Source organism: Patagioenas fasciata, chromosome 7, assembly GCF_037038585.1.
Source record: "Patagioenas fasciata isolate bPatFas1 chromosome 7, bPatFas1.hap1, whole genome shotgun sequence".
In the NCBI taxonomy this organism is placed as follows: Eukaryota; Metazoa; Chordata; class Aves; order Columbiformes; family Columbidae; genus Patagioenas; species Patagioenas fasciata.
Window position 1 is genome coordinate 19,922,254 of NC_092526.1, and position 24,648 is coordinate 19,946,901.

The 24,648-nt window shown below is 35.3% G+C and overlaps 1 protein-coding gene across 8 annotated transcripts in view; it reads right to left on the minus strand.

The window, feature by feature from the left end:
- Nucleotides 1-2,841: 2,841 nt before the first annotated feature.
- The window catches only part of LOC136102869 (sodium channel protein type 2 subunit alpha), a 77,698-nt gene continuing 55,891 nt past the window's right edge, over nucleotides 2,842-24,648 (minus strand). For 7 of the 8 annotated variants that reach the window (XM_065840288.2, XM_071810996.1, XM_071810995.1 and 4 more), the window contains 9 exons: nucleotides 24,263-24,417; nucleotides 23,092-23,265; nucleotides 17,164-17,286; nucleotides 14,993-15,274; nucleotides 12,049-12,102; nucleotides 10,650-10,787; nucleotides 8,840-8,944; nucleotides 7,468-7,738; nucleotides 2,842-6,180 (listed from right to left, as the gene is read on the minus strand). In XM_065840288.2, coding sequence (XP_065696360.1) covers nucleotides 4,991-6,180; nucleotides 7,468-7,738; nucleotides 8,840-8,944; nucleotides 10,650-10,787; nucleotides 12,049-12,102; nucleotides 14,993-15,274; nucleotides 17,164-17,286; nucleotides 23,092-23,265; nucleotides 24,263-24,417 — 2,492 coding nt within the window. In that variant the 3' untranslated portion in view covers nucleotides 2,842-4,990. The remainder of the gene's footprint in view (nucleotides 6,181-7,467; nucleotides 7,739-8,839; nucleotides 8,945-10,649; nucleotides 10,788-12,048; nucleotides 12,103-14,992; nucleotides 15,275-17,163; nucleotides 17,287-23,091; nucleotides 23,266-24,262; nucleotides 24,418-24,648) is intronic. The other variant, XM_071810997.1, reaches the window with a different exon arrangement.

The window sequence follows — 24,648 nt, forward strand, 5'->3', positions numbered from 1 at the left end:
ATTTATCTGTCATTTAGGTGAAGAAATAAAGAAATGAAAATAAAAATTGCAAGAAATGGCACTTCGTGTGAGCTAAGCTTTTCAACATAAAAATATTCATACAATTGTAACAATTCAAGTAGCAGTACTAATGATCTCACATGTAAGCCGTATACTGGAGATGAGCCCTTTGAGCGAGGGCTTTCTTGCTTTCATTAATTCCCATCATAATTTCACCTTAAAAATTATTGATTTGGGGTTAGTTTGTTTTGGTTTTTTGTTTGTTTTCAGTAAAGTACAGTATGCAATTTATAATGGACTAAGAAGTGCTGAGTACTCACAATTTCCTTTAATAGATTAATGAATTTCTCTGTAAATACATTTGACTACTGGGGATTTTAACTTGCCATAATGACAGCCCTGGTTATCATTATTGTGGCCAGTCTGCTCCTTCTTGGAGGAAATGGATCTTTTTTTCTTTTGCCACCACACACTGAGCTTTTCTCCTTTGGTAATATTACTTCAGTGCTGAATTAGCTTCAGTTAATTCTGCAAGCTCATTACTCTTTAATGACTGTGCATATGTTAGTACTGCTGCATTAGCTCATGTGAGGCACTAGGACTTCTGGGAAAACTTGCTTGGGAACAACATTAAGCTCTGCTGCCCTATGAATTAATTTGCAATGTACTGAATATGTCTCCTTTCTGGGCATCCATGTGGAAATTTTTTAATCTAAAACCTCATTAAATAAAAGCAGCAAGTAATGAACTTAGAAGAGTGACCTAGCTCTACTGTCAGCATTACTAATACTCTGATTTTGGTGATAAGTGACAGATAAGAGGTTTAATACATAGTGGAAGGCACTTTTTCTGTGGTTGGACACGTTGAAAATCTACCTGTTTATGGACATGGATCAGTATAGTCAATACAACGAGGATTTTAGTAGCTTCTAAGGAACTGTTTGCTGACAGGAAACTGGGGAGAGGGACAACAAGCACAATGTGTTAGGAATATAAACCTATGCTTGACTGGTGTAACCATCACTACTGGCTGGCCAATAACATGGAGGGAGTTCTTCAAGTGGCATTTCTATTCAAATGTTCTGGAAGCACTGGAGAGGGGTGTGTAATGTCAGATTCAAATTATACAAACTCTATGGATGTCTATGAAAAAAAAGGCATAGGTAGAAGGAAAGAGGAAGGTCACAGAAGCAGCAAAGGGCAATTAGGAGGACATATGTGCCCTCAGAGCAGTGAGCCTATTTCCAGTCCAGGTTAAACCAAGACCCTCAGCCATTCCTGCTGGTCTGGGCTAAAAGCGTTGCCAATGTTTTCCGAAATACAGTGCTTGGTAATGAAGCTGGGTATAGTAATGTTACTTTTACAGAGCACTGTAAGAGACTCCAGATTCCTGAAAATGAATGATGAACTCTCATTCCTCATCAGAACACTTGCCAATCTGTTTGCAGAGCAGAAGTTCTGCAGATTTCAGGTGCTGTTTTGAACAGGCAGTATGAACAGATATGAGTAAAATGCAATTGTTAGAAGTTAAGTGAGGGATCAAAGAATCAGAAGAGCTCCAGAAGTTTCTGGGAGTAAATTGAATCATTTATGAGGTTAGATAAGGTAGTCAGAGGAATGGTAGAATAAATAATGTACATAACTTTGACTTCAAGGGTTTACTTATTGACATTAACACAATGTGATTAGAGGATTCTCTAGTTCAGGTCTGGAGGCCAGGTACTCGTAAGGCTGCCCAGACAAATGAGGAAAGCCATGGCTCAAGCTTTAACCCCATATTCTAAGAGGGTCAGGAACCAGCTCCGGGAAGGAATTGTATGAGCAAGGTAGACAATTCTGTGTGCTCTTGTTAAGGCATTTTTTCTGGTGTAGGTAAAGCCATTCCTGTAAGTAAATATGGCTTCCCTATATTGCATGCTGTACCAGCTCAGAGATTCTGCTGCTGTGACTGCTGATGCTCATCACATTAGAGATTTTAATAGATTGTAGTGTTAGAATATTCCATCAGTTATGTCATGGCTATCCAAGCAATTTAATACTTGCCCAAAATATGGTTAATATGGCATAATATCCACAGATGAAGAAAACACTGAAAACATGCCAGTGAGGAAACTCCAGGAATACTCTATTTACTACTAATTTTGAAATGAAATATTTTAAATTCAACAAGCCAACATTGTGTTTCAATGTACCATACCTTTCTGCCCTTGAACATCATGAAGACATTCATTATATGTCAAGAGTTACTGTGTACTGTATGGATGTTATGAGTATGAACATTACTTAACAGAGCTGAATCTCAGTGCAATCTCTTTCTTGTGAGATCAAGTGAAATGCTATTTATTACTTTTGAGAATTACTGGAATAAAAGAATCACTGTACAGTTACAAACAACTTCTATCTATTGGCGATGAGCCCTTTGGCTGAATGTTAGACAGGACCAAACAGAGGAACTTTGTTGGAGAGTTTGCATATTTAAGACTTGTAAAGCACGGGGAGCTTTGGTAGCAGCAATGTGGCAAACTAAAGTAATACCTTAGATACTGAGCTGTGCCTTTATCGTTTGGAAGGGCTCTTCAGGGTTGACAGAAAGACTGTAAGGGCAGAATGTGCAGGTGTCCTGTGTTTTCCCCAGACAGTATGCTGGTGACAAAGACGTAGGAAGCAGTGGAGTGTGGTCAAAGTTCTCAGATTTTTTTTTTTTTTAATTGCTTTATATTAAGACAAGCTAAAGTGTGAAGAATAAGGTATTTCACTGTAGTGATAAAGAAGGCATTCTTTATTTGTACCAAGGCCAGTTTTTTTCTTGCTTTAACCAACAGAAGGACAGAGAAAAAGAAATACAATAAAAAATGAAATCTTTATTTTTTGGCTCATTTATAATATTGTTTACATTGTTTATGATAATAACAATTTCTTGCATGCATTTCACCAACACATTACAAGTCAAAAGCATTTGTAAAAGAAAGATTCTACATTTAATGTTAGCTTGTGTATGAAACACACAGTGTCCTGATGTCTTTGATAACACAAATGTGCCATTTTGTTCTTGGGAAATGTTGTGGATCCTATTTGTACAAGTCTGGTGCAGTGTGAATCAAAAAGAATAAGAATAGGCTATGTAAACATACACTGCAAGATAGCAAGGATTTAATGAACGATGAGACTATCTTGGAACTTCTGATGCAAACAGTGCTAGAAATTCGCACATTCTCATAATACTTTCCTTGCTATGTCCTGTTACCAGTTATAACTATTTGGAAACAAGCTGGGCTCCAGATTTACACATTTTACTTCACATTGAAATATATGCAAATATAATATTAAAACAAGATAGTCTACAAGCACTCACTTTTTTTTTTTTTTCTCTCATAGTCTGATGATGCCAGTTTGAAATTACTGTGGTTAGAAAGAAAGCCAAGTGAACGAGGAAAGAAATATAAGAAACAGTGATCTAAAGTTTAAAGACACTTTTCTTATATACAAAACTGTTGCCAAATGGTATTTCTTTACATCATTTATATATGCTAACCACATTTTCAACAGGTTAAACAGCTTGCAACATGGCCTGTACAGTCTGATTCTATACCATATAGTAGCCACTTCAAATTTAAAATGCAAAACTAAAGAAGCTCATAAATAGCTGCAAACTATTGCTTAATGATTTGAAAGAATGAGGTCTGGTTGGACAATTTGATTCATTTCACCACTGACACGTGGCTTCCTGTAGTGGAGACTGTGGGCAGTGGAAGCAGCAAGATACAGCAGCAAAAGCAGTAACATGCACCAGTGGTACTCTCCAAACTATCTATAATGACACAGAATACAACATGTCCTGTTGAGCTCTTGTGAATTACCCATACTGTGGTACGTATCTGATGCAATTCAATGTGGCAAAGCCATTTATTTCTATGCTTAAATATGCACAACAGTATACTATTAATATTTACATGGAGAAGGGTATTTTATTGATTCATTTAATGTTGGCCATATTGAGAAAAGATGGTAACTAAAGAACTGTCTAGGAAAAAGACTGAGCTGTTTAAAAAAAACCAAAACAAAACAAAAAGCAAAACACAAAACAAAACTCTCAAGTATGTTTTAGTGAAGCTATTTTTTCCATTGCAGAAACCACATTATGATTTTTAAGCTGTGAACATTTTTTTAGAAACAAGTTGCTCATTTTCAGTGATTTGCATAAAAATAAGTCATTGCAGATTCCTGTAAATTAGCGTAGACTTTCCAGGCACATTAATTTGGATGCACATAGTCTGGATGCAGCCATACAAGTAGTTAGAATGCCTCAAATTTAAGAGCAACACTGAAACATGGATGTTCTTAAAATCTTTAGCTTTGTGCAATGTCATATTTTTATTTATGCTTGGTTGACAAGTGGAGCATGCCTATGCAAGTCACTTCTATCTGTACATTATAGAGAATCTGAGAGTAGAACACCCGGTCCTCATACCTCTTTCCCCAACATAAAACCTATTACAAAAATAGTCACATATAATAGTAAACAACTTGTGAATTAAAAAATGATAAATACACTAATACTGATTTTGTAAAAATATGACAAATGTAGCAGTTGCATTACAAACAGTGAAGAGAAGCACTGTTCTACATGTTTGGCAGTATGTGAAACACAAAACAGTATCACTTTGCACGCACTTCATGCTCCATGTTCTCTGTGGAGCCACTTTTTCCCTCTTTCTTAGCAGTGTCAGCTGTAGTGAAAACAGTAACCTCCTGTCAAGTTTGGTACCCCGATTCACAGAGTCACAGTTTGATGATGAAGGTTCACTGTTTTCTTATAGGCACTGACCTTAAGTATATACATAACGTATATATACGCACACACGCGCACACACACACACACCTTATTTATGTGTAAAAACTGTCAGTTTGGCATAAACCTCCTGCAGGAGTCCAGTTGATGCTTCATTCTCAAAGACTGTAAACAAGTCCCACAAGCAGAATTCTTAGATCTTTATTTTTTATTTTCCCTGACATCTTTACGTTTGTAGTTCTTTTCTGCTTTATCTTTTTCATATTTTTCTTTGTCTGGCTTTGTTACACTGTCATAAGAAGGTGGGGAAGTTGTAGAGGAACTCTCATCTGTTTTTTCTGGAGTGGAGTTCCCATTTAGTTTATCAATAATTATCTCTTCTATAACAGGTCCATCTCCTTTGTTTTTATTTTTGTTATACATGTTAGACACCTTTTTGACTTTTTGTCTTAAAAGATGACGTCTGAAAGCACGCTGAATAATGAGAGCAGATACTTCCTCCTGTTTTCGTTTTAATGTGGTTGTAATTGGTTCATAGGAAGCTTTTGAAGGATTGGATGCCATAAACCGATCTTCCATCTGTATTCTGAGGGCGTCCATCTCCCCACTTTCCCCCAAAACACGCTTTGTGAAAGCAAACAAGATGTCAAGGCAGTGAATTCTGTCACCGCTCACCATGGGCAAATCCATTGCAATAAGCTGGACTTTGTTGGGCTTTGCTATTAGAAGAGGAGGATCTAATGAAGCTGCAAAATCTGATAGCTTACTGTATTCTATGAATTGTGTTGCATCAGGATCAAACTTCTCCCAGACTTCGTAGAACATCTCAAAGTCATCCTCGCTCAAGGGTTCAGCACTTTCTTCAGTAGCAACACTGAAGTTCTCCAGAATCACAGCAATGTACATGTTCACCACTACCAGAAATGAGATGATAATGTAGCTGACAAAGAAGAAAATCCCAACGGAAGGGTTGCCGCAGTCGCCTTTCACAGAGCTTCCCGGATGGTCTTTATGGGGGTCACAGTCTGGCTCCCCACTGTTAAGAATTGGGGCAAGCAAACCATCCCAGCCAGCAGATGTGGTGATTTGAAACAGGCAGATCATGCTGTTGCCAAACGTTTCAAAGTTGAACATGTCATCAATCCCAACTTCCCTCTTGACATAGGCAAAGTTGGACATGCCAAATATCGCATAGATAAACATGACCAGGAACAGCAGCAGACCAATGTTGAACAGAGCAGGAAGAGACATCATCAAAGCAAAAAGCAGAGTGCGGATTCCCTTAGCGCCTTTAATGAGACGCAGGATTCGACCAATTCTGGCAAGTCGAATGACTCTGAACAGTGTGGGGGACACAAAATATTTCTCAATCATCTCAGCTAAGAACATACCTAGAGAAAAAAAAAGATAATATATAAAAGATAATTTTAAATTTATTCTCTGATTACCCATAGAAAGATTTATTTATTGCTATCTCCAAAACAATCAGTATAGGGAGTCAATGTTATAGCAAAACCTCATACAAGTTATTACATTTTATTGAAAGCTGTTATAATAGCACCTTCCTTATGTTGAAATGCTATCTAGGAGAATGGAAATAAGTAAAAGAAAAATGACTGCTTGTGATAAGTTAGCTAGTGTCTGTCTAAGCTTTCAGTTATTGCTAAAGCAGCCTGGAAAGAGAAGTTTCTGTCTTACATACAATTATTTCATAGAATCACAGAATACCAGGTTGGAAGGAACTTCAAGTTCTGGTCCAACCTTTCTTGGCAAAAGCATGGTCTAGACAATATGGCCCAGCACCGTGTCCAGCTGAATCTTGAGAGTGCCCAATGTTGAGGAATCCACCATTTCCCTGGGGAGATTGTTCCAATGGCTGATTGTTCTCATCACGAAAATATTCCATCTTGTGTCCAGCTGGAATCCCTCCACAAGTAGTTTGTACCCATTCCCCTTGTCTTTTCCTTGTGACTCACTGTAAAAAGGGAGTCTCCATCTTCTTTGTAGCCACCCTTTAGATGCTGGAACATGGTGATTAGGTCTCCCCTGAGCCTTCTTTTCTCAAGGCTGAACAAACCCAGTTCTCTCAGTTCTTCAAGCTGAGTCTGTTACCACTGTCTCTTATAAAGAACTCTATTGGCTTAATTTCTGCAAATTAGTGAATTTTTTTTTTTTTTCCCTTACCTGAGGATCTACATTGTATCTGCACAGCCTCTCTCAGGTGCATCACTCTTTAAGACTTAAGTTTTTTCACACAACTAGTTTGCACCTTGGAGAGTCATTAGCTTTTAGCTGACAGAAATCTAAATATTCACTAATAATTTATTTAGCAAAAGCAATTAAAAATCGCATCCCCTTCACATACTTTTCAGTTTTAGTACTGAAAGCAAATTTGTGGTTACTTTGCATATACTACTAAACATTCCTCTATATTTGTGCATGTTAATCTAATATGCTAAATAGTTCCTTTACGTCTTTTGATGTGGAAGATGGTAGTGACTCTAATGGAAGAGATATGCAACATTGCATATATTGTATGCTGTCACATATGAAGATCTGAATCAACATTTAAATCATATAGTAAACCAGAAAATTTCATATTCAGTATCATAACATTCTCAAAACAAATGTTCACTTTTCCTCCCACTAGTTCTTTCCTGAAAGGAAATTGCTCTTACCTACTATGGAGAGAATCACAACCACAAAATCAAAAATGTTCCAGCCTATAGTGAAGTAGTAATGGCGAAGTGAAATCAACTTCAGCACAAATTCTCCAGTGAAAAGGATAATGAACACAAGGTTAATCCGGGATAAAATTGTTTCCATTTCTTTACTCTGGTCATCTGTTTCTACCATCATTGTGACCATGTTAAGGCAGATGAGGATCATGATGCTGATGTCAAATACTTGTTTGGTTACAAAATCAAAGACCATGCCTTGGAATTTGTTCTGCAAAAACAAAGATAGAATATAGTTTGTGCTTCTGAAAATATTTGTCTTTAAAAATGCCAAATAGGAAAGCAAGTCCCTGAAAGATTTAGGAGTGCAGAGCAAAACCTATTCACAATACATCTGTTAGTATTCACCAAACCTATGTTGGTTTCTTTCTCACACTGTTAGAGGGGATCAGGAACTGTACCACTATTGGCTGAAGGGAAACAATGCAATAATAATAGTAATGACATTAAAAATTGATATAATTGGTGTAAAAAAGGTGGTATAACTTGATAACCAGCAAGAGTACCAGCCAAATAGAAACTCATTTTCTTATCTTTATTCTAAGCTATTTTTAGAATACTAACCCCCAGAGATGTGTCTCTTTTCCTTAAACTAATTGTGCTTGGTGAGATTGTTGGACTGCTGAAGTTGCATGTCTCAAACACACTGCAATATCCTAGTTTTCCCTTAGTACTTAGCTAAATGTTTATTGCCATATGTCTCTCCTAAGACAGACTATTTTTAACCACTTGGTGCATAAGGTGCAACAAGTACTTTATTTTTTCCAAACACTGTAGAAGTTCAGTAAATAACAGAGTAGTTTCTTATCTTAGGGAAAAATTTATCCTAGTTTATGCTTTAATCCCTAGAGCATTCTTTTATTCTGTAAGATTATCTGTGTCTGTCTTTCTCCTTCACATCAGGTGACCACTGCCCCCTTCTGTCTTCAGCAGCAAGGGCCAGTGCATCCCCGTTTCCTACAAGTTCTCTGGGAGGAGAGAAACCAGAAAATTACGTTTATCCATGAGCAACAAGAGTCAATAAATTATCAACCAATCAACTTTACTTTTCTAGAACTTAGGCAGGGAATTATGAAATTTATCACATTAACCTTACCAAATCCTACAATTCATACTTCGGAGTGTATGTTTTTAAATGAAACATGAATGATCTAGTCTGCTGAATTTACAAAAGGGGAACAATTTCTACCTTTACAAGAAAACAAATGGAAAAATATTTTTCTTCCAGACATATAAACTTATCTTGTTGGCTAAACTCATATTCCCAAATGAGTGTTTAATATTAGAGGTGTTAAAATCAAATAACTCTTACCACTGGCCTTGGTATAGGTTTCTGTGGCTTTTTGGATCCCAGTTTTTTCATTGCATTGTAATATTTCTTCTGTTCTTCTGTCATAAATATATCCTGACCTCCGAAGTAAAGAAATAATATCAAAACTAATTACTATCATGTCCACACATACAACATTTAACTGAAGTATGGCTCTCTGTAATGTAATATTACATTTATATTTGATTTATGTAACAAAAGTAAATTTTTCAGTGTGGATGCTCATATGGATTCCTAACACACAAAAAAAAAAACCCTACCAGTGCCTCGCCAGGCTGACAGTTGAGTTTTTCCAGTGTCTTCGTACTCACTTTGGCTGATCTGGCTGAAATGGTTCTTACCGTACTGATGATGTTAAGAATCTTGCTCATTAGGATGTGTTTGATGCAGAGGAGCCTGACTGGTGCCTTACATGTCCTGAAGTCTAGATAGACTTTTAGGATTATGGCTGGCCAGGTCTTAAAGTGAAGTAATTTTGAGGCATAAGTTGTGTCAACAGAGAGCATTTGGGTCTAATCTGAGGTTTTTGATGACAGCAGAAAAAAAGTACCTTTGATATCAACTTAAGAAAAGTAATCCAAATAATGCCGTAGCAAATTATTAATTAAAACACCACTGGAACTGTGACTGACTCAGATTAGCCTTTGTTTGCAGATGCAAATGCTTCCAGTCAGATGTGCAACAGACTGACTGAATTTCAGTATAAAGTAAATTGTGCTTATTGATGAGTCTGAATTAAGTCAAATGGAAACACAATGTCAAAGTCACTGTCTGCTAAATTGGATTTCAAAGCTCAAAGCATGGCATAATTGATAGAAACGGAGGAAATAGCCCCAAATGTGTTTATGGCTCTCTTAAGAAGCTAAACAATATTTTCACAGGGAATAAATGTCTGTAGTTCACACTTCTACTATAGATTCTGTCTGGCATGCTGGGCTTTTTTTTGGTGATGGGATAAAACCAGATCAAATGATACTGCTTTTTCACAGCATGCAAAGATTTAGAATTATCCTGAGGTTCTAGTTCATTTTGGCAGTTGAAGGCTAAAAATTGTACGGCTTCAAAATATTTTAGATGTGATTATTCGTATTTTTAGATTTTTAAAGTTATTTTAAATAAAACTATATGCATTATCAATGTAATTATTTTAAACATACTTTGATGTCAAATGCATACAGAAAAAATATCCTTCCTTTCATACCTTTCCTTTATTGTTTCTAATAGATTACAGATTGTGCCTAAGAAGTTCACCTAATTTCTCACCAAAAGTATTAGAAAAATAGTGGTCTTTTGTACACATTTTTACTTGTATCTATTTGCCTGTTTGTATAAGGTCTATTTGACCTACTCTCAACCCACTGTTTAATCAGTTTGCAGAACTATTACCTACTATATGAACACAGTGTCATATTGTATCTTCATTAAGTGTCAAAATTAACTTATCTTAGTTCTTGAAAGTTAATTTAAAAAATAAACTCTTCCATGGCAGATAATATCACATCTAACAAAAAGAATAATGTACATTTGCTTTTTGCATCCTCTTTCTAGCTCTTACACAATTTGAAAATGATTATGAACTTACACATGATTTGTTACTCTTCTCTGGTCAAAATGCTGAAATGCAAAGGCTAAAATCACATCTACAGATTTAACACTGATTATGTTTAAAAAAAAGGTATATTTATTCAAGGACTTGAAATAACTTTTGATTGTCATTAGCTTTACACAAATAAGTTATTAATTCATTATAGCTAATAATTTGTAGCACTCTGAAAACATTTAAAATACTTATCTTCTTTTTTTGTTGGTTGAAGTTGTCTATAATGACACCAATGAAAAGGTTCAAGGTGAAGAATGATCCAAATATGATAAAGATGACAAAATAAAGATACATATACAAGTTATCCTCATACTTAGGTTGATCTTCTACCTACAAAATATGATAAATATTATTACCCATGAGAGTATTAGATATAATAACCATTGTATATAATTTATGAATAGGCATGTGAAATGCTAGAAAAGTTACAGAAAAGTTAGAAAAGTGCAGCTAGAAAAGTTATAAAGTGCATGCAGTTATTGAAAAGACCCATCATATGCATTCCAATCAATAACTGGAGAAACAGAAGCTGACAGAATGGTTACTCATATGAAGTTTTAAAGCAAATGTACACACTGATGTGTGTGTATGTACATATACACAAAGTTCCTTGTATAGAAGAAAGAAGCAATGTGGGACTGGAGGCAGTCATTAGTAATTAAAATTTTAACAGCACAAATCTAAATATTTTATATTTTGTTTGGTATATTTTCATGCAGAAGAATCAATCGATTTAACTATCACCTAAATCTCCCTGGAACTCTTGTGGTCTCACATGAGTGTTCTTTCATTCAGCTAAGAACAGATGCTTTCAATTAATTTCTAGTGAGTATATGTTTTATAAAATCTATTAAGTTGAGGTAAATATCTAAGGAGGACTTTGTTATTGTCTTGCTTCTTCCGGATTCCACATCTCAACACGTGCACCTCTGCCGCACAATGTGCTCAAGTGTAGAAATGCTGAGGTTAATGAAACAGGATATATTACTCTGGGAGATGAATTTCACTGTGTGATGATGAATATCAATAATGTGGCTGTAACTAAGGCTGCTCTGTAGCCAAGATAAAATTCTAATCTCTGGAAAACTTAACATAGGATCTTCCACCTTAAAATCTTATCACACTTAAATACCTAGATAACATAAATGCTCAATCTAATGAAACAATGAAATGCACAGATAAAAAAAACAAACAAGTTGAATATATTCAAGATTTAGAATTACATTATATAATCTTAAATTAATTCGTACTCATAATTGCCAAAGGAAGTAGTTAAAAACTCTCTTTTTTTTTTTCATTAACATTAGCTTTTCAAAAAAAAAAGAAAAGAAAACAAACAACAACAAAATAGTCCAGTTACGTTATTTTAACTTATTTGACTAAACAGAAGGAGGTGGGGTTAATTCTTCCCACTACAAATTCTAAGATTAATGAAATTACCTATAAGTTCATTTCTAGACTAAATATATCTCATAAAAAATGTATTGGTGCTGATTATAATTCTTAATGTTATTGTATGTGTAGCTGTTTAAATTCTATACTCTGTATCAGAATATAACCAACAAATGGTCTTTTAAAGTCTTAAACTTACATCTCTTGAATCAACAGCAGCGTACATAATATCCATCCATCCTTTGAAAGTAGCCTAGAAATAAAATACAGTTGTTCATCTCCCCTATATAAATTCATAATGTGGAAAATGACTAGGTCACAGGATTTGGACCTTAAGTTTTAATGAAATCATACCTGAGTTTATAAACCACACAGGCATAATAAAATATTTCCCATAGTGATACTATATTTTGAAAAATTATTTTGTAGGTATTGTGAAAATATTAAAAATCAGGCTCTAAAGGCATTAGCAAGGGCGCTGTGTGTTTGGAGCTGCAGATGCTTACTTTGCGTATGAATGGTAGATTCAGATAAATATTAATGCTGGAGTTGTTGAGGTAAAATCTTCTATAATCATTCATGGTCACAGCCATTTTATCAGGTTTACAGCATGAATTGATGGGGTCAGCAGTACAACTTCTGGACAGATACCAACATGCACCTGAATGCTTTTGCTATGACTAAACTGACATGGTATTTTTAAGAATGTTTTAATCCCAAATACATAAAGGGAATAGGCTTTGTTCATAACCACATATATGTGGGTTCTTGAGGGATAAGATTTATAGAAGACCAAAAATGGAACTGTGAGAGAGCTGTGATTAACTTTTATAAGACTTTGGGTCAAGTGCCTATAGAGACTTTGAGTAGAATGAAGAGTAAAAAAGATCTGCCATCATTGCTCTAAGAAGATGTCCACTTTGTGAGGAACATCAAAGGGTTGGTGTGACATGCTAGCTGAAGGTGTGGGTGCCTGCTCATTAGCTAAGGTTACCAAGCTTATTCACGATGAAGAAAAAAAAAGAGCTAAAAAGCTTGTGAAATTAACAGATACAGAGCATCTGTCCTGAGGAGACTGATGAGAGGAACCAGCCCAAGGAATATATTTGCATCTATCCTTGCCAGAAGTAGCTCTGGTACTTTGGTACAGCTGCTAGTTTTCACAGCAGAAAACTTGCACTCTATGAGTGTTCATGTCCTCTTGAATCTTGCAGTGCAACACAAATTTACTAAGAAGGTGTGCTAGGAGCCAGGCTTCAGAGATGTTTCTGTCGCAGCTGACAATTGACAGCTATTTGGTGCACTTTGCATAGAATTATTAGAAGAGGAGCGGAGTTTCAGCAGAGTGGAGGGACAACGGTAGTGGAGACAATCAGCTGAAGAGGTGGCATGATACATGCTAAATGATCCCATAATCTCTGCAAGGGAATATTTGAAAAGGAAAATAATGAAAAATCAGAACAAAAAGAAATAAAGCAAGAGAAGGAGAATGAAAGGTCCACAGGAGTGATATAGTAATTAAAGACTCTATCTGGATGGATGACAGATGACACTCAGACACAGCTTCAAGAGACTAGAAGTTTTCCTTATACATCTTCGGAGGCAAGTATTGATATTAAGATGGATCACTTTAATCTCAAGTACAAGGATAGCAATGCGATCTGAAGTCAGAGAATTAGAATCATTTAGTAGTACTACTCAGCACACGAGAGGCAAAACATTTTAAGCCAGGTAGTTAATTTGGGAATCAAGGTCAGCTAGGGATATGGACCTGCTCTGGGATAGAAGGGACAAGCATATCATACTTAGGTAACTTGGTGATATCAGAGCAGCAACAATCCCATGACATTTCTGACGTCTTTTCATACAGTGAAGCTGTTTGTCACTTTACAGACAAGTCATTCTGCAGAACTCAATCATCTAAGCGCAGATGCTTGCTTTCATGCTTTTGTTTTGGGTCAGATATCAGTTATCAGAAGCTCCATTATAACCCAAGGAGCCTGTGAAAAGGTAAGGTCTTTATTCCTCTGGCATAAATAAAAGGTATGCTCAGTACTGTCACTGTTTAACCAGCACAAGTACCTAGAATAAAGACGTTTCTGTATCACAGTATACGGGAAAAGGAATTGAACATGAAATACAATTTACAGACTTTGTATAAGTAGCAGTAATTAATAGAAAGACTATGCCATGTAATACAACAAAATTTAATACTTCGCAAGTACAATAAGTAGCATAATATTTATTTAGTATATTATAATGACACTTTAACAACCATTAATGGAATATGATAGATATAAATCATGAGTATTTTCTTGTCATAAAAGTATTTTGCAATTTCCTATTTTACCCACAGCTTAATGTCTCTGTAGTTTCATGTACTTCTTAGTGTAGCAAGTGCTGTTTATATGCAGATGTCAACAGAAGATGTTATATGATTAGTCAGACCTAATACTCAATTAGGATTTGTCTGTCAGTAACTATCCATGTTCTTCCCATGGATATCTACTTACAAAGTGGTTCCTTAAATGAGTATAAATATAAGAAAAATCCACTCTACCTTGGCCATGCTGTTGACAAAAGAAAAATTATTTCACAGTGCCGTAAGTGCCTCGATAATGGATTTTGACTGTGAAAGATGTTGCTATGGATGTGTAACGATACCTAGGAACAGATTATGTGGGAGGCATTGGCAGTGGTTGCTCACTTCAGATCAGACAGCTGGTTAGGATGTCTGCCCTTTTTTAAGCTGCTGTCTGCCCTCTTGTCTTACAAGATAATTGAGCTCCCAAAGGAAAGGAGAGACCTTTTTAATTATTAGAGGGAACTTGCAGCTTTGTCCACCATGGTAAGACTCATGAAGTACATTCCTCAAGTTTATATTGTGCAACACTGAAAAGATTCTTGTACCTTTTTCATTTATTTCCACATTATTATCATTGTGATGAGACTGTATTCCCTAGCCTTGGAATGGAAAGTTACTATCACTAAGACAAAAATTACAGATAAAAATATAATACAGTTGTGTAAGCTGTACGTCATTGCTATGAAGAAATTATTCCACTACCTAACAGTCTTAGCTTGCACATTTTTTCCTAGACTTCTTTAAAAAGAACAGAAAGAAAATATATAAATCTACTTACTACTTGAAGCAGCGCAAGATATCCAGCTCCTACATTATCAAAGTTCACTTTCACATTCTTCCATCGGGCACTTTGATTGTTTTTTATGAGTTCCTCACACTGAGTATAGTTGTTGACATCACTGACATCAAACATCTCACCAGTTGTGGTGTTGACACAGTGATAGAATTTGCCAGCAAACAGATTTACTCCCATGATGCTGAAGATGAGCCAGAATATAAGACAAACCAGCAATACATTCATGATGGATGGAATTGCTCCTACAAGGGCATTTACAACCACCTAGTATACAAATTAGACAAAATAGCCACTTAGTTTATGAACAAAAAAATAAAAATACTTGTTATATGTTAAACCAGTATTAATATGGAATGGACAGTTAAAATATTACATTCAAATTTAACGGGGAAACGTTATATAAGGTTCAATAAAAACACTAATGAGATTGAAAAAAGCAAGAAATAAAACTATATGGAAACCAAGACAACGCAAAAGTCTGGAAAAACTTCAAAAGCAAAAGAAAACCTGTTAGTAGCAAGATGGATTCTTAGAATTTGTGTGCTCTAAAGAAAAAGAGAGAAATAAATGTTAAATTCCAACAGTACAAATCAAAAACTATAAATAGAAAATAAACCAGAAAAATCAAAGAATGATGATGTGGAAGACTGAATAAAATGTCAGCATGTAAAACTATTATTACTAATTATTTTATTCTCAGAAACTTTATGTATATAATGACACTAATGTATTTTAGCATCTGCAAACAACATAAAATAATTAAGCACATCTTGTTCAGTTTTTATTAACAGCATCTGCTATAGGTCTTGATTTTAGAATGCCATAGTTGCTCTTACACTTATCTGTTAGGGTTTTTTTTCATTCACTACATTAAAACAATCGAGCTACTATATATGGGCAAGTGACAGTAAAAGATCAAATGAAATCCCTTTACCAAAATTTTCTTTTACTTACTTATTGTGACTGAACTACAAGAAAGCTGCACATATCCAGGCAATAATTTTCTGCCTGATCAGTAGAGACTGCAGTAGTTTTTTTTGTGTATGGTTTTGAAAATAGTAGTACTTTTCCAATTCACTGATTTGACTGAAATTAGTCTGAGTTAAATAGAGGTTTTGCCCATTTGTCAGATATGTTTGCAATGCAAATCATGGGAAATGTGGCAGTGATGGTGACGTGCCACCGTGTTCCCCTGTGCTGGCAAGTGGGGCCACCTCTGGAACATCAGCAGCCTCAACCCAGACAGGAACCACACTGTTTATTGGGAAACCTGTGACCACATATAAAGTGTATTGCAGCATCTGGGTGTTTTGAGGTGAAAGATTAAAAGCAGATATCTTAGTAACATTAACTTGTTAATTTTGTATCCATCAGTTTTTCCAGGAAATAGCATTTTCAGCAGGCAGCTTGTAACAGTTTGTGGGGGTGGGGGGGGGACGGGACAGGAGGAGGGGTGTCAGTTTGGCAGAATAATAAAATACTGATTTCCTTAACAGGAAGGGTTTAGCTGTGTAGGAGGAGAGGTAAGATGGCAGCAGATGCATTCTTATGAAGAACACTAGCTCAGAAAATTATTTCTCACCTCTCCCCTTCTATACTTCTATCCCCATCCTTATTTCAGCTATCTGTCCAGAGAACCTTCCCCTAATACTACAGCATTTATTGCGAGATTTTTTTTCCCCAGGCAGGTAGACAGGAAGCCACAGGGAGGCTTTAGTTTCTGGTGTGTCACTGTTGACGGTTTCTTCTTGTTTTGTTTTGGTTTGTTTTCTGGCGTACCTGTTCCACCCTGAATCACTGATAATCCAAGAACAGAAGTTAGCTGCAGAAATTTATAAAATAAAGTCCCCAGCTAAACTGGAGAAAAAAAACCCTCCAACCCTCAGTTCTAAAATTTCTAGTTTCCTTTGACTTTTGTATATAGGCCAAAAATCAATGGAAATGTTAACAGTCAGGGGGCTGGGATAACACAACTATGTAGCAGTGAGCAGGGAAATGGAATGAGCTCAGCGTCTCATTTAGAAATGTAAGCTGTACACTTCTTGTGTATAAGGCTTCCCATTCTGGAGTTCTTTGCAGCACGCATTACTGTCACACTTCTACATTAACATTTGTCTGCAGACATTCATTCAGACTCATTCGTTTTATCTCACCCTCATTCCTTCAAATCGTGACAAGGCTCTTAAAGGTCTTAAAGCTCTTAATGTCCGAAGCGATTTAATGGCACCAAGTTCAGAGTAGCCCAAAGCATTGGCTATTAAACTAACCAATGAGACCTATAAAATACAGAAAAAAAAAATTACCGAAATGGTTCTACAGTTTTTATTTAAAAATAATACAGATTCAATCAGCAGAAAGATCAACAGTGACAAATGGAAGAACACTATTCTTGCTTATGGAGACAGTGGAGGCCCATTCCCACAATTTTCATACTTGCTGGAAAAGCAAGAGATCACATGAAGACATGTTTAAAAAAAGAATATATGCTATTAAATGTTTGTTATAGCTGGACAGGATTTAAGAGTCAGATGGAAGCACACAGTTGGTGAAGGATAAAAGTTTCAAAAATACTTAAAGACAAAATAGCCATGCTTTCAGTAACTTCATTCAGGTTCAACCTTCCAAGCAATTTAAATTTCTAAATACATTAAAATAGTTTATTAACTACTGACAGTATTATTAATATCTATAATCACTAATAATATGCTAAAATGTAGTGGTTAATTAGCTTTTATTGTAGATATTAATTCTAAGTCAAACGGGTCATAGCAACAATAGCCAGGGTATCTGTGAAATATATATTGACAGAGGTGGTACTTTCTCATTTGCGTGACAACTCTTTCAATATTTATTTCTTTCTTTTTTAAGTATAGGAAATATTATGGTATAAATATTAACAGATGCTAGCATTTATTATGCTTTATTATCTACAACACTAGTGAGATCCTGATTTTATTATACACCAGTCCACTTCAGGAAGGAATACATAATTTGCTTCTCAAATAGATCTGAGTTTTGAACAGTGCCAATGTGAAAAAAATTAATTTACTTACTTTGAACAGTTTTTGAGACGGGAATGCGGAAATATGATACCTTATTCATATTTTATTCCATTCTACCACCAAAAGCATAGAAGACACATAAATGAACATAGGCATATTTGAGTCCTTGAAAAACCCCTCAAATGTTCATTTCTGTATGTCAGTCTAGAGGGTTCTTCAAATAACTGGCTGTACAGAAATAGGCATTCATTGATAAGAGTGGCAAGATTTCACCCATTATATGAAAAGGTGTTTTCCTATGTTACTTGTATCCATAAAGAACAATTAGACGATTCACAAACACCAAAGTTACAAGTTCATATCTCAAAAGGACAATCTGAGAGCAGATAGCAATCAATTATTCATTACTATGTTGCTATGTAAATTAATCTAACAAGGTAATATTTTAGTGAATTCATATCACTGTACCTTTCAAGTAGATGATACGTAAGGTTGTAGTTCTTTTTATCAAAGGCTTATTTTATTGCTGCAATGGATAAGTTTGTAAAGTAACTTGCTGTGATTTATAAGCATATTAAGAAGAAAATCTTAGTGATTTTCTGTAGTCTGTAACTGAAGTCTGTTCACTTACAAAAGATAATATTATTGTTTCTGCCTTACATTAATTATCATCATTAATGGTTATTAATCATTGTCATTAAGGGAGGTCTTTTTATCCTTAGCCACTTTTAATATATTACAGAGATAACAAGATGCGGAATTCTCTGTATTTTTAATAGAATATTCATTGATTCACTCACATCAAGAAGATAGCCAGAAATAACAATAAACTTTAGTGTAAAGACAGCACATTTTACTAATTAAAAATCAACTACGAAATATATATTTTAAAAATATGTCTCTCATTTGGAGAACAAGACATCTCTCTTAAAATCAAAGTCATATTAATGGCTCCTTCATTTTATACTTTTCTCTGCAAACGAGTACTGTGTCTCAGCTATCTTTTACAAACAAGTCTCCATACAAACTGGTTACATCACTGTAGCTCCTGTAACTTCAGTGGCACTGTGTCTGTTGGCAGTTTTTAGGTTCTGATTGTAAGTCATTTTCCAGCCTAGTTTGTGTTTTCCACTTCAACCTGTTTGAGGTTTTCTTACCACAGTGCTAGCTCTCTTACATCATAAACTTGAAGTTGTTTCGCAGAGGAATACTTCATTTATTCTAAGCAACATATTTTTCTCTGAAGGACAGTTCAAATGGGAGGCAAAGATTTGCTTAGAATTCTTTGATATTAATTCTGTTTTATATACAGGATAAATATAGTACTGTTCTGGTTTTCTTAGTCTTAGATTGGTATTCTGTCATCTGTTCCACCTGTTTTGTTGATAGCAGGTGAGAAAATAAATGTCTGTACATTGAAAAATAGATAATTTCTTTTGAGATATGAATGTACACAGAAGCAGTAATTTTAAGAAATGAAAATGAATTCAAAATGGTAGAAAGAATCTTTATATTCATCTCCTACAGCTGGAGGGTTGTATGTCCACATTTTTGTGAATGAATCTTCTCGTGTAGACTATCTGTTGCAAAAACTGGTTCGAAACTTAGTAGTCACAATTAGCCTTGCTCAGGATCCTCACTCAGGGTTGTCATCTGAGCCAAATCGCTGGTCATACAGCTCCAAATTGACTTTCTTTCTACTTAGGCCTAAAATTTTGATCCATATGAATTCTGTGTTACTTGCTGAGGGGGCTAATTCATGTGATTTAATTCCAGGTCCTCAGTGGCATTTGGTCCTCCTCACTTCCAACACAGCTTAACCTACCTTTCATGCAGCTTAAGTGTTCAGACATTACACTTAGCTAAGAATAAAAATAAACTACAATATTTCAGGGGAGAAAAATCCAAATATTTTTCTTTCTATTGAGCAGTAAATGATTTTTCTTTTTTTTGAAAGAGAGATACTGTATTATAATTTTCTCAGGCAGGCATTTTATGCTCTCTTGGAGACAGGACATTGGACCCAGTGTAGCCTTTCTTATGTCTTATCTCACCTTTCTTATGTTATGGTCCTATGCTACAATAATATAACTTTTTCTTTATGTACTTGGTGAATAATTCTTAATTTATGGTATTTTACTGGCAAGTCCTAAAATTAATTTTGTTTAGGGGCATAACTGCAAGCAATGATTCTGTTCCCTAACTCGCTGAACAAGAGCCTTCGGTTTCATGCATATATCATCTGAATATCCCTTTGAATTTATTAATTAAATTCATTACTTTCTGGATTATCCAGTCTTATCATATTGTACCATGTTAGGATACACATAAAGATATATGAGACTGTCTAGGAAGACAAAGTGATGTATCTTTCTGTGTCTAGTTTCCCAGCACATCAATATGCTCATCTTCTTATTTCTTCTTATCTTTATTCTGAAGTTGTCATGGCAGCAGTATCCTCCTATTCAGTGCATACAGCATTTGGTATATTAGTATAATGTGACCGTGATCTTTTTCAGAATGTTGCTGTTGAGTTAATTGTTCTGAAAAGCTAATATACAGATTGAGAGCATAATTTAATTGAATTACTTTAACTGTTTAAACAAATAAGCATGAAACATTTTAAGCTATATGAAGAAATATTATATAAGCCATCAATATGACCAGCTTTCAATGTACCATATGACAAGCCCCACTGAAAGGTTGTTTTGCTACATTTAATTGTTCAAAACCTGTACCCATTGGTGTTTAATTAGGCAAGAGCAATAAAGGTCATAAAGGTCAAAGATTTAATTCCACTTACAGATCCATTACTGTCCTACAGTATTTAGCAAATACATGATTTGTTTTAAATGTTACATAGATCCAAGGTAGAGGATGACATGCTCCATAGCAGCTAGTTCTACTGGCTTAAGACATTGCTGTCTCAAGCCTTTACCGGATGCTTTTGCCAGAATTAGTCTCCCCCCCAAAAAGCAAACGCGTCCCTGCTTCTCATCTGCCTGCATCCAAAATTCAGTCTCTTACCTTAAACCACTGATAAATATGTCTGAATGAAATTACCAGACTTGGATTTTGGGTAGATAAGGCACACCACCCAAATATCTGCTCCTTGCTACAGATATTCACCTTTCTGTGTAACCTCATCTAGATGTTCCTGCTCCGGTAGGGGGATTGGACTAGATGATCTTTCGAGGTTCCTTCCAACCCCTAACATTCTGTGATTCTGTGATCCATCAGAAGAGTGGGGCAGAGAGATGATATGATAAGGTCTTGAACTGTGGTAGCCAGGTGTATCAAGAATCATCTGTCATGGCTGTAAACTGACAGAGCTGAAAATTGCCATTTCTTTGTGTAATTGTTAAAATCTAATTTGGTCACAATCACTGAGAGCATCTATGGTTTTCTCACAGTGAGAGACTCAGGTATGTAAGATATTGAAGGTCAAAGCCCCAAAGGACTATCAGTGTTTACTCTTGAATAATTTTAGAGAACAGAATTAAACAATTTGATTAACTTTTGTCATTTCCAATGAAGTGCTCACTGGTGTTCTCACTGGGAGAATGCCACTGAATCACACCTGTTTAAACTGCCTGTCAAAGCAGTGTAGATTCTCTGCTTTTCTATAGGAAGATAGCATGAGTTCATATATTTCTTTCAAGTGCTGTCTGGTGGAGCTAAAGGAATTGCTGAATTAGCCCTAGGCCCAGAAAGACATTTTTTACCACTTTCTGCAACATCGCATACAGTTCAAAAGTAGAAGGTTCCAAACTTACTTAGTCATGCTTTTGTTTATAAAATTAAAAATTATGGAAAGAAGGTCGGGAAAATAAAACACTTTATTTATGATGATGTTCTTTAGAATTCTGAGAGCCTGTTCAGCTAACAGCATCTCTGGCACTAAACTATTATTAATAAGCCATGGAGTATGGCTTTGAATAATCTGTTTAGGTTTATGTTACAAAAAGAATAATTAAAACATCAGTTGTATTTTATATATAAAAAAAGTCCATTCTTAATTCTGGAAAGGAGCATCTGTCTTCTGTTTTAACATTGTCTTAAGAAAACCATTCACGCTGCCCCAACCTAGCAGATTTTCAGGACAGAGGTAGAGATTAACAGTGAGACAAAACTAACTTGAGCAGGTTAAAAAAAGAGGTCTGCCCTTTTGAGTTGTAGGCCAGTCTAGCCAGGTTTTTGTTTTCCTCTGGGAGTCACAAATCCCATACATTTCTGTTATATATTCATAAAGAATAAGAACGGGACCAGGAAGAAATACTGTAGCTCAGGCAAAAAATTACTATAAATGCACATTTGCTCTGAGATGCCATCTCTGTTCCATGCTGAGGACATGTATAGCCGATGAACTGGGTCAGATAATGTGTGAAGGCAAGAGACCAAAATATTCTGGGAGTAAAACCAGCTTTGATCCCTTCTGACAACATAAGCAAGGCCTTTGCACAGAAGTATATCACAGCTGGGATTGCAGCCAAGAAATCTTGTATTCTCTTTTGTCACAAACCCTGCCAAGTCAGAGCTGATTTAACTATTCCAGATTGTCAGCCCATTAAAACTAATTATTTTTTAGACCAAATAGCCACTGTCTTTCTATTTAACTAAAAATGATGACAGGATAGTTTTGGGTGACAAAGTTCTGAGAACTCAGGTGAAATCTGGACCAAATGTATTGTTTCGCTTTCAAAGCTGCAATGTTTGCAGAAGAAAGTTGCACAATGTGGATTAGCAAAGGAATAAGATAGTATAATCAGAGTCCATTAAAAATAGCATGTGTCAAAATTAGGGTTTTTTTCCTCATAAAATCTCAAGTTTGATACATCCTGGCAATGAAATTATTAATCATGAAGAATGAACAAAATGATGGCCAGCCATTCTTTTCCTTCTGACATATAAATGTACTTTAAATAACTTGTCCAGATCACTGCAGGCTATTATTAATGCAGTATAACTATACAATGTGAATCATTTTTGCATGGTTATGAAAAGATTACTTAGTAGTAATGAGTCTTACAACGTAAAGGATTTTAGTGCATTTTACAATATGGAAAACTGTGTACTTACATCAACAATCAGGAAGTCCAGCCAGCACCAGGCATTAGTAAAGTATATTTGAAAACCATATGCTACCCATTTTAAAAGCATTTCCAAAATGAAAATGTATGTAAAGACTTTGTCAGCATATTCCAGCATGGTCTTGATAGTTTTGCGCTGTTCAATATATATATCTTCAAAAGCCTGTGAAAAAAATATATTCAGGTATTACTAACATTTCACAGAATACGTACGTTAAAGATGAGGAATAAATGATAAAAAATTAGTAGGTTAGAGTTAATCTTTCCACTTGTTCTGCATCCTCTTATTTTACGTATTTTCCATCTTTAAACATACTACAAATTGGAGCAACTTTATGTGTGCTCCCCTGTTTGGGAGTATCTTACTAATGAATAAAGAAATAAACCATGAATTTTCATCCACTGTAGTATCAAGAAACTTTTGCATACACAAAAATGACCCTTGCTTGTACAAAATTTGTTCCAGATATGTCTAGTCCATTCTAGAAGGCAGTTAGGCAGTTTACATTTCTATGCACCATCAATCAAACTTATGTCCAAAAGTAAAATTAAAGAGCAATTTATTTGCTAGAATGTGCACTATGCAAATTGATACTGTAGCAGACATTCAACTTGAGTAAGACTGGAAAGGTGGGTAATGTAAATCTTGTTGGAAAGTGGTTGTTAGCCTTAATTTGCTATCACACTCTTCCCTATCTCCTGCCTCCAAAAAAGGAACAGAATGAAATTATTATCCCATTTTTTGGCATGGTCTTTTGTAGCAGAATCCAAGAAGTGGCTGAGCCTGGAAGGAATTAGGGACTTCAAATCATACATTTAGCTATATATTCACAGTTAACAGTAGTCCTTTGTATTCAAATCTCTTGATGAACATGCTGAAAATCAGCATGCAATTTTAATCTTGAGTAGCTACAGTGGCGTAAATAAAATTGTGCCAGCTTTACAGTTGCAAACCGGAAGTATCACTAAAAAAGTGCACGTGAAATGTAACAAACTTTTTCAAGTTTGGGTCAAGTTTCATTCCATTCTCAAGTGATGGAATGCAGGTAGTTTTATACAGCTCCAAGAAAAGCAAGTCTTTCTGAAGCAAATTTGAACTTTTCTGTTGCTTCTGAAGAGATATCTAAATATTTGAGCATCTGCATTTTTTTTCTACTTACTAGTGCTCCACTGCTGAGGAGAATCATGAAGACAATGAAAGTCTCAAACCAGTTGTGCTCAACTATGCTGTAGCAGGTTTTTCGAAGATTCCACCAAATTTTTCCTTTTCCATCCTCTATACTTACTTGACAACATGGAAATTTCTTCACACAACCTGCATTAGATTAAGAGATATTAGTATCCAAATGCAAATTATTTCAAAGTCAATATTTACTGTGGCATCAACATTGTTAGAAGGTTTAACAAATTTTACCATCATTTTTTAAATTAAACACTGAGATCCTCTTTTATAGGATGCTGAATATCTGAATTCAGATAAGTAATTTGCAGAGAAATCAGACAACAGTAGGCATAATTAATCAATCCAAAATATTGATAACATTGG